Here is an 11,874-nt window from a genome sequence, read left to right as displayed (position 1 = left end):
AACACTTGCACATTCTTGCAGACGAAATTTCATCATACTTTCCAAATCTACCTGACACCCCATTTGCACTTGCCAGAAGCGCATTCACAGTCAAAGTTGAAGATGTTCTTGAGACAGCACAAGAAGAATTCATTGAACTTATTAACAATGATGCAGCGAGAACTGATTTCTCTACAGTGCCAGTTACAAAATTCTGGATCAAGTGTTTGCAGTCATATCCTGTTCTGTCTGAGACTGTGTTGCACCTTCTTCCATTTCCAACAACATATCTTTGTGAAACAGGGCTTTTCAGCTTGTTGGTTATCAGTCTAAGTACAGAAGTAGACTTGTTGTGGAAGATGATCTACGTTGTGCTCTTGCAAAGACTGCCCCGAGAATTTCTGATCTGGTGAGAAAGAAGCAATCTCAACCTTTGCACTGACATTGGCTTTAGGCATACTGTCACAAAATGTAGCAATGTGGTTTACTGTTGTTATATTAAGACTGTTACCCATGCTACGCCATGCTTCAAGACAAAATTTCTTTTATTTGTAATTAGAAATAAATATTTTATGTTCAATTTGTAACAATGAAAATACATCCTGCATATCAGATATTTACATTACTATTCATAACAGTAGCAAAATTACAGTTATGAAGTAGCAATGAAAATAATTTTATGGTTGGGGGTCACCACAACATGAGGAACTGTATTAAAGGGCCACAGCATTAGAAAGGTTGAAAACCACTGCATCCACTTAGCCAAACCTACTAGGGCTGCAAGGTATTTTAAAATAGTCTTTAAATACCTAGAATGTAAATAGTTATATCAGGATATGGGGATTAAATGGTTACTGCAATGGAATAAGTCATTCTGAGATTCCTTATAATCTAATAGAAAGTAATGACAAAATAATATGTCCTCATCAACCTGTGAAAGAAAGCTTTATCAAGGCAATTCAGATACAGTTCTAATTCTAAATTTTAACAAACATCTCACTGGAGGGGACCCTTATTTTCAAGTCACAAATAACATAATGGACAACATCTTCTCTAATAGTCTGGCACTAATATCTTCAATCAAAATATATCTACTAAGAGAATTTCAAAGGCCTATGCATTTTGTGTCCTTGTTTTTTCTTGATCTGGACTAGCCTGGAGTCAGTTGTCACACAAACAATACTCATGTCTGCTGCTAAATTTTCCCCATATACTGAACTCCTTAACTAGATACTGAGAGAAAGGAATAGAAGGGAATGCTCCTAGAGACTCAGAAAGAAGAAGATCTGTCTTCTGGCTGTCATCATGCCCAGATAGGATTACTTTGTGGTAAATATATAAGATAAGAAATCCATCTCTAAATTGTAATGTGATTTGTAAAGTCTGAGAAAATGTGTCTTTCCCTGAAAATAAAGGAAATGCATCTTATTTTATTATTTTGAAGTATCTGCCCTTAGTAAGAAACATCATCTTTATTATAATCTTCAAGGGATTTTATTGTAAGGAGGGGTGTTGAGGAATCTTTTGCCCAGTTAGATATATAATTTTCAGATCAGAAAAAAAAATCTAACACAGACAATAATAATACAACTAATATATTTAGCTTTTCCTGATGTAAGAGCAAGACACAGGGAACCCTATAGTAAGAGGAGAAGGAAAAAGAGAGAGCATGAAAGCCAAATTAGTATCATGAAAGCAACGACATCTTGTTACACAATGGGAAGTCCCAAACCTGCTTATTAAAGTATCCTTGCTTACAATAGAACACAGGCTATAAAAAGGCCATGGGGAACCATTAATTAAATATTAAAAGTTCAAATAGTTTTAGTCCCAGTAGTTTATATTTAATTTACATTCTCAAGTATAAATTTAGAGATAATTTTCCATCCCTAATCACTTCAACTTTCTGATAAGATATCTTCAAATATAGAGTCCTACAGGGAGCTTAAAAATATCTTTCCTCAAGTGGATCTAATATTATTTCTTTCACAAGAAGTTGCTTTTGAATATATCTCCACAATAAAGTGATTATCATAATATACCTCAAGTTATTAGTCTTAAGGAGTACTTTTGTTAGCCTTAAGGCCTTTTTTAGATATGGCTGAGCAATAATAGCAGATGAACTACCACAGAAGAAAAATGTTATCGAAGCTGATGAGAGTTCCATGTACACTTAAAAAATGAGATGGTCTCTTTTGCCATGGTATAGAATCCCTGATTTTTGACCCCAGTTGTTGTAGCCTATGAGCTATCCCGGACCGTGTTGACAAGAAGGTTAAAAAATTGGAAAAGATCTCTAAGTAGGAAGGAGAGTTCAAGACAGAGATAGGTACTAGACACCAATGACATAGTCTCTATTGATTCAAATGGTAGAAGTTTAAAACCATTTTTATCACCTGTATATACAAACCCCACCCTCATTCCCCACCCATCCATTTACTTTCCTAAATCCAATGCATAGGAAGGAGAGCTCGGCTCCAGATTGCAGTGATAGGGTTAAGATTTAAAAGTTCCTGCTCCCACACTATAATACCAGCATTTCCGTAGACCCTTGAAGTTCAGCATATTCTCACCATGCCTTTCCACTCTGCCACCCATGTTTACAGAATATAACAAATAAACACTCTGGGCTCACAGCTTTAAATTCTAGCTGCTCTGGTTCTCTCTCCATAGGACATTAATTCCTTGAGGTCAAGTTTAGCATAAACACAAGACTAAGGAGGCAAAGATTCATGGAGACTGGAGGACCTGCTTCTCCTTAGTCCTACCTGGTGATCAAAAATAAACTCCCTTAATTTCTCTGAAATTCAGACCTTCATCTGAAAAATGGGGATTCAGATATCTCCTTCTCAAACATCATAAAATAGGTACCAGTGATTTGAGGATGGTAACAGAGTGAACAACTAGCCATCTGTGAATTAGAAGGAAAAGAATGAATGCCATTGAGATGTTGTAATAATTATTACAATAAAGTTATTTGGCAATGTCTGAAAAACAAAAGATATCTCCTTCACAATTTTACTTTTTATTTATTTTTAAATACATTTTTTATTGATTTTAGAGAGGAAGTGAAAAGGAGGGGGTAATAGAAACATCAATTGATTGGCTGACTCCTGCACACCCGCTACTGAGGATCAAGCCTGCAACCTGGGCATGTGCCCTGACTGGGAATCAAACCCATGACCTCTTGGTTCAAAGACCGATGCTCAACCACTGAGCTATGCCGGCTGGGCTCTTTCACATTTTTTTTAGATGAGATAACAAATGTGAAAACACTTGGTAAAATATGTGGTATACAGAAAGACATTAGGATTTTTTAAAGAAGTCTTACGTAGCATTTAAGAGCACCGATGACTTTACCCGTGTAACGAAGTACTTCCGGGAGACATTAGCCCTGTGATAAGGATTGGGGTAGAGTGTTGATTCGGTGACACTTGGCTGCCTTGAAATTTGCTTTGGTACTGGGTCCTTGCCTGGGTCTCCCTCCTCCATGGAGAGTCGATCAGTCTCTGAGGGTTGGTCATCTCCCTCTTGTTTCAGAGACACGGGCTGGAATCCTTCAAAACTCCCAATCGTTGACATTTCTTTAGCTTAAAATAAAGGGAGAAACAATCTTGTCAATAAAAAAACAAGTCACCTGGCTCTGGCAGAATAGGTACTTAAGCATACCATGCTCTTGAAACTGACAATTCCCCCTTCCCTACCTCCACCCACCCACACACATTAACTAAACAGAGGCATTGATGGATACAGTTCAATAACTCAGACTCCACAATCCTGGAGAGCTATTCCCTGGACAGAGAAATGGAGGTTGCGCCCAGCTGGTGTTGCTCAGCAGTTGAGTGTCAACCTATGAACCAGGAGGTCATGGCTCCATTCCTGGTCAGGACACATGCCTGGGTTGTGGGCTCGATCCCCCCACAATGTGGGGTGTCCAGGAGGCAGCCAATCAATGATTCTCTCTCATCATTGATATTCCTATCTCTCCCTCACACTTCCTCTCCGATATCAATTTTTTTTTTAAAGAAAGAAATGGAGATTGCAAGTACTTTTGTTTTTCATCTTCAATCCCCCCATACAGACAGCTGAATAAGGAAAAAGTTGTGTGAAATAATTATCAAACATTTTTGTTCAAGATTTCATAACATTTTTACCAAACAATCCACCAGCCTGCAAGCTTATTTAAGAGTTAAAAGCAATGATAATGCAATTTCTTTTGTGCTTTTTGGGTAACAATAAGGCACACAAACACTTAAAACTGAGCACATTTTTCAGCTGAAACATTGCAATTCTAAAAATGTATCCTAAGGAAATAATTTAGACAAATGCTCAAAGACATAAATATAGAAGGTTGTACATCACAATGTCTATTATGTCTAATAGCAGAAAAAAAATACAACTTTAGGTTTAGCAGCAAAACATCGGATATAATAGCAACATCATATACTCACACAACATTTTATCTAATACCAAAAGAAACTAAGTATTATCAGTTGGAAATTTGCTAAATAAGATATGTTATAACATGCAGTGAAGTATAATGTAGTCATTGAAAATGTAAGTGTATATTTTTATCATGGAAAGATGTTGAAATATATTATAAATGTGAAAAGTAAGTTATAAAATATTAGGAATAATGTTATTCAAATTGGTAAAATAATTCAGAAAGAAAGAAAGAAAGAAAGACAAAATAAGAGTAAAAGGATACTTAGACTGATGTATATGCATGTATGGTATGAGAGGGGCTGGAGAAAGCCTAAAAAGATGTAAAATTAAACATTAATAATGATTATCCCTGGATGATAGTGCTTTAAATAATTTTTATTTTTTGTTTTGAGAAGTTTCTAGGTGCTTAAAATGATTTTACAGGAATGGCAAAAGCAGGTTTATAGTTGTTTATATGAAAAAAGGCAAATAATACAGGTAAATAATATAATAATGAATAGATAAAAATACAAAAATAAACTGTAAACCTACTTTTGCCCATGTGATCTTCTATACTAATAAAAGCCTCAGTGGTCCTCGCGCCTTTGCACAACACTCTCACATCATCACAAGATGGCCGCCACAAGATGGCCATCTTCATGTCATCACAAGATGGCTTCCACAAGATGGCTGGTAGGGGAGGGCAGTTGGGGGCGAGATCAGGGCGGCAGAGGAGAGAAGCTGAGGGTGACCAGGCCGGCAGGGGAGGGCAGGTCGGGGCGACCAGGCTGGCAGGAAAGGACAGTTGGGGGTGAGATCAGGCCAGCAGGGGAGGGCAGTGGGGTTGACCAGGCTGGCAGGAGGGGGAGTTGGGGGTGACCAGGTCAGCAGGGGGAGCAGTAAGGGGTGACCATGCTGGTGAGGGGGGCAGTTAGGGGCAATCAGGTCAGCAGTCAGAGGTGGTTAGGGGTGATCAGGCTGGCAGGGGGGCCAGTTAGGGGCAATCAGGCAGGCAGGCAGGTGAGCAATTAGGAGCCAGAGGTCCTGGATTGTGAGAGGGATGTCCTGGGAAAAAGGGCCTAAACCGGCAGTTGGACATCCTCTGAGGGGTCCCAGATTGGAGAGAGTGCAGGTTGAGCTGAGGGGACACCCCCACCCCCATGTATGAATTTCATGCACCGGGCCTCTAGTATATAAATACAAATACAATAAATTTATTTCTTATTTTGTAAATAAAAAAGCAACACAATGCAAAACAAAAAGCACATGCTAACCTAGTAATAAGTGCCCCTAAATAAGGTCTCCATTTTCAATCTGAGGCCATGTAGTTATCAATATAGTAAGCACATTACCAGTGTCACATGGTAGGAGGGTCTCACACTCAGCTTCACCCTATAATCAGGAGTGTCATCTTATTCTCAGTGCTGCCAAGTGTTCTTAATCAAAATTATTTTCCTTAGTTCTTGTGAAATATCAGAAAGTGAGAAACAGCCCCTATTACCAGCAACTTTACATTCTTAAAATAGGGATTAATTAGAGTATTCAAGAGAGGTAAAAATACTATGAACATATCATTTGTTGCCTAACCTGGACACTTTTGAAGGTGAAAGTGTGCTATTAACAATTATGCCAGGATGATGGGATTAGCTGGGATTGTCTCAGGCAAATGTGAACATAGACTCATCCTGAGAAGGTTTGAGTGTAGGAGAAAACACAATTAGAACTCATGAATGAAAAGCCCTCTGCAGATCACATTATAGGTTATTTCACCTGATCCACCCAGCAAGCATTGGAGGATGATTTCACCTCCATGTGGAAAGCACAGAGTTGGATTATTTCAGAAACACTTGTAAAATTGTGGCAGCGCTTGCACTCCCACCCAGGACTCCCAAACATGCTTTGATTTCAGCATGCCCACCATGATACACACTATTTTACATCAGGAGTGGATTTTCTGGATTTTCAGGTGTTTTTTTTTTTTTTTTGAAAAGTGGGGTGTACAAAAGGCAAAGAGATTGGCTTTTGGGAAATACAAAACACACAGGAAGAAGCAGAAAAACATTTTGTGTGCCTGAGAGAGAAGACAGAAAACGAGAGATATCATGAGAGGAGGTATCTGACTTAGTTTAGTGGTTTTCAGGTGGGGACCATTCCCTCCCTTTACCATGTAACAGCCTCCCTGGCAGTTACAGGCTCTATTATGCAGGTCTGCCACCTCTGTCAGAGTAGGTGTTGGAAGGAAGTGCATGTCTAGAGTTTCCTGTAGCCTGTGAAGGAAAGTTTGTGCCTTTGGGGAAGGAAAGCCTGCTTCTGTATTTGCTGCACTCTGTGAACAAGCTCCCAACAACAGACATCTGCTAAAGACTCCTGTGCCTGGAAAACAGAGGGAGGATTTAATTAGCACCACTTCCTCTCCCTCAGGCTGTCTCCTCTGGAAACACTTGAAGAGAAGCAGAGCACTTTGGAGACTGAGAAGTTTGAGATCCAGGAAAGTAGGAAACTGAGCTTTAGTTAAATTTGAATAGCCATGACTAATGGGAAAGTTGAACCCAACCACCTCAATTCAAAATGATTCCAGCTCCCTTCCAGCCATGGGGACATCTTTGTAAGGACTTGTAATTTCTTCAACAACCTCCCCCATAGCAAAGGAGCAACATGCACCTAAGCAGCCCACTCCATTCTTCATCGCCACCTGCCCAGATAGTGTTTATTTCCAATTCAATAAAAACCCCTTCTACTGCTGTGTAAATAGATCATATACATTCAAGTACTAAAAGCATATTAATACTGGTAACAAATCCAGCCAAATCCAAATGTTTCTATTGGTTTACATGAATAATTACTAGTATGCCTTACAACAGATCCTTCGAGAGCCATTTACAGTTGAAAATCATTGTTCCCTAAGATTGCCCAGTAAATTTACCTTGGCGAGTAGTGCTAAAGAGAGTACAATTTCTAACAGAAGCAAAGGGTCAAGCCTTAGAAAGATAATTATGTTCATACTTTCTTACCTTATTTTTTCATTCCAGGGAATTCATGTAATGAATATTATTCTAAAAAAAGGAAAAGACTACAATATTTCTTATTATATGTGTTAATGAAAAATTGAAGACCAGTTAATACCTAATGGCCAAAAAATTTCTAATTCTATCCAATCAATATTGTGTAAATACTTAAAATAATGTGAGTGGGATAATCTAAGATGGCAGCAGATTAGGTAGAAGCTACACTCATCTCCTTCCAGAACCAAACTAAAATTACAGCTGGATTATAGCACAATCATCCTGAATCACCAACTGAAGATCAACTGAAGAGAAGTCTTATAAGCAAGGATTTACAGAAGAAGCCAAATTGAGACTGTAGGAAAGGCAGAGACACAAAAAGGGCTGGACTCACTCCCATGGTGGCTGAGGTTCTGGGGGTATATTTCAGCTGCAGGGGGGTTCCCCCTGAGAAGTATGGGGTTTAAACCCCAAGCTGGGTTCCCCAGCCCAGAGCACCAGAGCCAGGAAAAGTTTCCCCTATACTAGTAACATCTGGTTGTGAAAAGCAACAGGGTTTTGGTCCCTCAGGGAGAGATAGAAGTCTGCCAGAGACCCCTCTTAAAAGGCCAATGCACAAAATTTTGTTTGCAGCCCCTCACCTTGGACTCTGGCAAAGGGAAGGTAGAGAGGACTAGAGTCCTGTGAAGAGTCTGGTGTTTGTGGCTCTGGGGAGGGACCTTGGGGGACAGTTGCTAGGATCCCTGTGCTGAATCATTCTTCCATACAGTAGATGCCATTTTTCCTGAGTGGAGCACTTCCCTCTGTGTGGCATTAGCCTAGGACCGTGGTCGGCAAACTGCGGCTCTCAAGCCACATGCGGCTCTTTGGCCCCTTGAGTGTGGCTCTTCCTAAGCCTTAGGAGTACCCTAATTAAGTTAATAACAATTTACCTGCCTATATAGTTTAAGTTTAAAAAATTTGGCTCTCAAAAGAAATTTCAATCATTGTACTGTTGATATTTGTCTCTGTTGACTAATGAGTTTGCCGACCACTGGCCTAGGAGAATACAATAGACCCACCATCTAGACTACCTTTCACCCTACCTTATGGAGCTTAGACCCTGCTAAGGAGTCAGTTGCCTTGGCCAGAGTGTAGAGATCAGGGCAGACTGAGGAGGTATCTGACTGAGTTTAGTGGTTTTCAGGTGGGGACCATTCCCTCCCTTTCCCATGAACCTGACTGGTGCTTCCTCCTTATGGGAGATCCGATAGAAACACACTCCAGGCTTCCTGCCAGACCCACCCTCCAGTCTCCAGAGACACCACCCACCTGATTCTTACTGGCTCCACCCTTCCAAGGGCTGTGCAAAATCCAGGACAGACTGAGTGGTATAGCTCTGGGGTAGGAACCACAATCCCCATCTTCTCTGAAACCTGACCAGAACCTCCCACTGATGGGACAGCCACTCACTTCTATCTGGTGACTCACTGTGAATCTACCTCATGAAACTCAAGTCCCACTAGAGCAGTGTTTCTCAACCTTCCTAATGCCATGACCCTTTAATACAGTTCCTCTTGTTGTGGTGACCCCCAACCATAAAATTATTTTCGTTGCTACTTCATAACTGTAATTTTGCTACTGTTATGAATCATAATTTAAATATCTGATATGCAGGATGTATTTAGGCAACCCGTGTGAAAGGGTCGTTCGACCCCCGAAGGGTCGCGACCCACAGATTGAGAAACACTGCAATAGAGGCTCTTCCAGTGTGTGAACCTAATAGGCAGCCAGCAGATGGAGGAAGACAGGTGGATCTTGGGTGTTTTGGAACTTCTGTCAACCTGCCCTAGTTCTGATACTGGTAAAAATGGGCCTTGTTGCATAGCTTGGTATTTCCCTTACACACCCAGGCCTAACTGAGGCAACCACAAACTGAATCATTTGTAGCTTCAAACAAGTTGCCCAAGACCAGTCACAGGCAGTGTCTGACACTGGCCTGCACCAGAGTCCCCCCAAAAGACCCAGAACCAATACATCCAGTGGTCAACTTCAGACAACTTCAGAGCAGGATCCAATGAACTTCACAAGCAAGCATAGCCAAAGGGAGATCTCAGAAGGCACCAACCCCTCATAAGTCAAATTCTGCTTTGTGTAGTCAGCACTTGCATAGAAGCTCATATGCCATGATTGGGGTTGAACCCCAGAGTGAGCCAAACTGGTCAATCCCAGATACCAATGGGCCAATGGCAATCAAGATTCAAATACAACAGCAGGGTCCACATAACGCACACAAGGGACATTCTGGGAGCATCCAGATCAGGTGATCAAGAAGATTGTACCACTGCACCCCAAAGGACACCTTCTATATAAGGCCACCCTACAAATACTGGTAGTCATAGCAGATCTATCTAATATATAGAAACAAACACAAAGAGGTGACCAAAATGGGGACACAAAGAAACAGACCCCAAATGAAAGAACAGGAAAGAAATCTCCCCCAAAAAGTGCTAAGTGAAATGGAGGCAAGCAATTTATCAGATATAAAGTTAAAAGTAATGGTTATAAGGATGCTCAATAGCATGAAAAAGGACATAGAAAGCATTAAAAAGAGTCATAAGTAAGAATATAATATCTGAAATGAAGAATACCCTGGAAGTAGATTGGATGAAGCAGAGGATCAAATCAGCTATTTGGAAGACAAAGTAGAAAAAAACCCCCAAAACACCCAACTAGAGCAGCAGAAAGAAAATATAACTTTAAAAAATGAGGATAGTGTAAGACCCTTCAGGACACTTGAAGTATAACAACATCTGCATCATAGGGGTACCAGAAAGAGAAGAAAGAGTGCAAGGGATTAAGAACCTATATGAAGAGATCGAGAACCTGTATGAAGAAATACTTACTGAAGGAAAAAGACACATAAGCCCAGGAAATGTAGAGGGTCCCAAATAAGATGAACCTAAAGAGGCCTCACTAATACACATCATAATTAAAATGGCAAAGGTTAAAGAAAAAGAGAAATTCTTAAAAGCTGCAAGAGAAAGGCTGTTACCTACAGGGTAGCTTCCATGAGACTGTCAGCTGATTTTTCAACAGAAACTTTGCTTTCTTAAAAATCAAAGAGAGATCTAGTGTAATTGATCCCCAGGTGGATAAATAACTGCCTTGAGATCTAATCAGCTTAAAGGAGTAGCTGGCTTCACTATGTGGCCACAGTTCCAGCCAGAGGCAAAGAAAGGGGGAGGTAGGGGATAGTTTTGTGTGTTCTTTTTCCCTCTCCCAGGAGTAAAAAATAAAGAACAGTTTGGACATAACGAAAAGTTTCATAGTTTTGACCAAGAAAACAGGATTGACATTAAACAGAGACACTGGTGCAACTCAGGGCTATTTCATGATGAACCTCTTCTCAAAGGCCATGCCATTCTTCTTTCCTTCAGCACTGCTTCCTCCTTCCCCATCCAGCTTTAAGAAGTTTTTCTTAGATTCTTGCTCTGTCTGCCTCCCTGGCAACCTCGCATAGCCAGGCTGTCCTTTGCTCTCTTCCCTTGCCGAGTTTGTCTCCTGATGTCTCCATAAGTCTCCACGAAATTTGTTTTAGCCCTCAGCAATCCTATTGTGGGGTCTATGACTTGCATGGAGCTTTTAGAGTATTAACAACTCCTTCAGGGTCCTCATTACTACCTATCTGGCTCCTTAGGAAGACAAAATTTCCAGTTAGAAAACACTCATATATCCTAACTTCCACATTGTATAAATGAGGAAACTGAGGCCAGAATGGGTTATGCGTCTCCCTTGAACTCTCAGTTTAGCCACTTAAAATTTAGTTAAAGACAATAAAGAAGGAAGTTATGGCCACTGTAGGATTAAAAATACTGTCTCCAGAGAAACACTTGTGGGCAGACCAGGAGTTTAGGAAAGTCTATGGTTTGTTAACAAGAACTGCTACCTTCTTGCAGGTGGGGCAGTGCTGGGCAGGGGGAGGGAGTGTGGGAGTTAATTCCCTTGGCTTGTGTTATATTCAAAGCTGGCAACTGTGTTTTTCTGATGATGACATCTCCATCCAACTGAAGGGGTTAACATTCTCCAGGCATATCCCCAAAATAAAAATCCACTTTTAATTTTGACATTTTGTAAAGGTAATTTATGTGAATTTATGTGTGCAGCCTTTCCCGAGTCTCTATGCGAACAGTTACGGGATGTGCAGTGGATAAACAACAATACTCTAACGCCTTGAAACTCTCCAACAAGCCCTCCTCTGTGCCAGCTCAGATAAGAAAATTGGCAAACAATTCATCACCATTTCACATTTTGTGCATTAGTGATAACAAGCCTGCAGGGCTGCTCTGTGTCCAGGGTGAAATAGAATTGATGGATAGTCTCTTTGCTTTCAGCTTCCCACCTGCCATGCAGGGCCCTCTGGTCTGCTATAAGTGCTTTCACTCAGCAGGGAGTAGGGGAGAATACAGGGCCAAGATATAAATGTGGG

At 40.6% G+C, this 11,874-nt stretch overlaps 1 protein-coding gene across 1 annotated transcript in view; it reads right to left on the bottom strand.

The window, feature by feature from the left end:
- The window catches only part of TPRG1 (tumor protein p63 regulated 1), a 133,996-nt gene that overhangs the window by 95,945 nt on the left and 26,177 nt on the right, over positions 1 to 11,874 (bottom strand). Inside the window, exon 2 of the mRNA XM_006765863.2 lies at positions 3,340 to 3,569. Within this exon, the coding sequence (XP_006765926.1) occupies positions 3,340 to 3,561 (222 nt within the window). The 5' untranslated portion in view covers positions 3,562 to 3,569. The remainder of the gene's footprint in view (positions 1 to 3,339; positions 3,570 to 11,874) is intronic.

The sequence above is a fragment of the Myotis davidii genome, unplaced genomic scaffold (genome assembly GCF_000327345.1).
Source record: "Myotis davidii unplaced genomic scaffold, ASM32734v1 scaffold41, whole genome shotgun sequence".
Lineage (NCBI taxonomy): Eukaryota > Metazoa > Chordata > Mammalia > Chiroptera > Vespertilionidae > Myotis > Myotis davidii.
The sequence above is the reverse complement of the archived record's forward strand: the minus strand, read 5'-3'. Positions and strand labels throughout refer to the sequence as shown.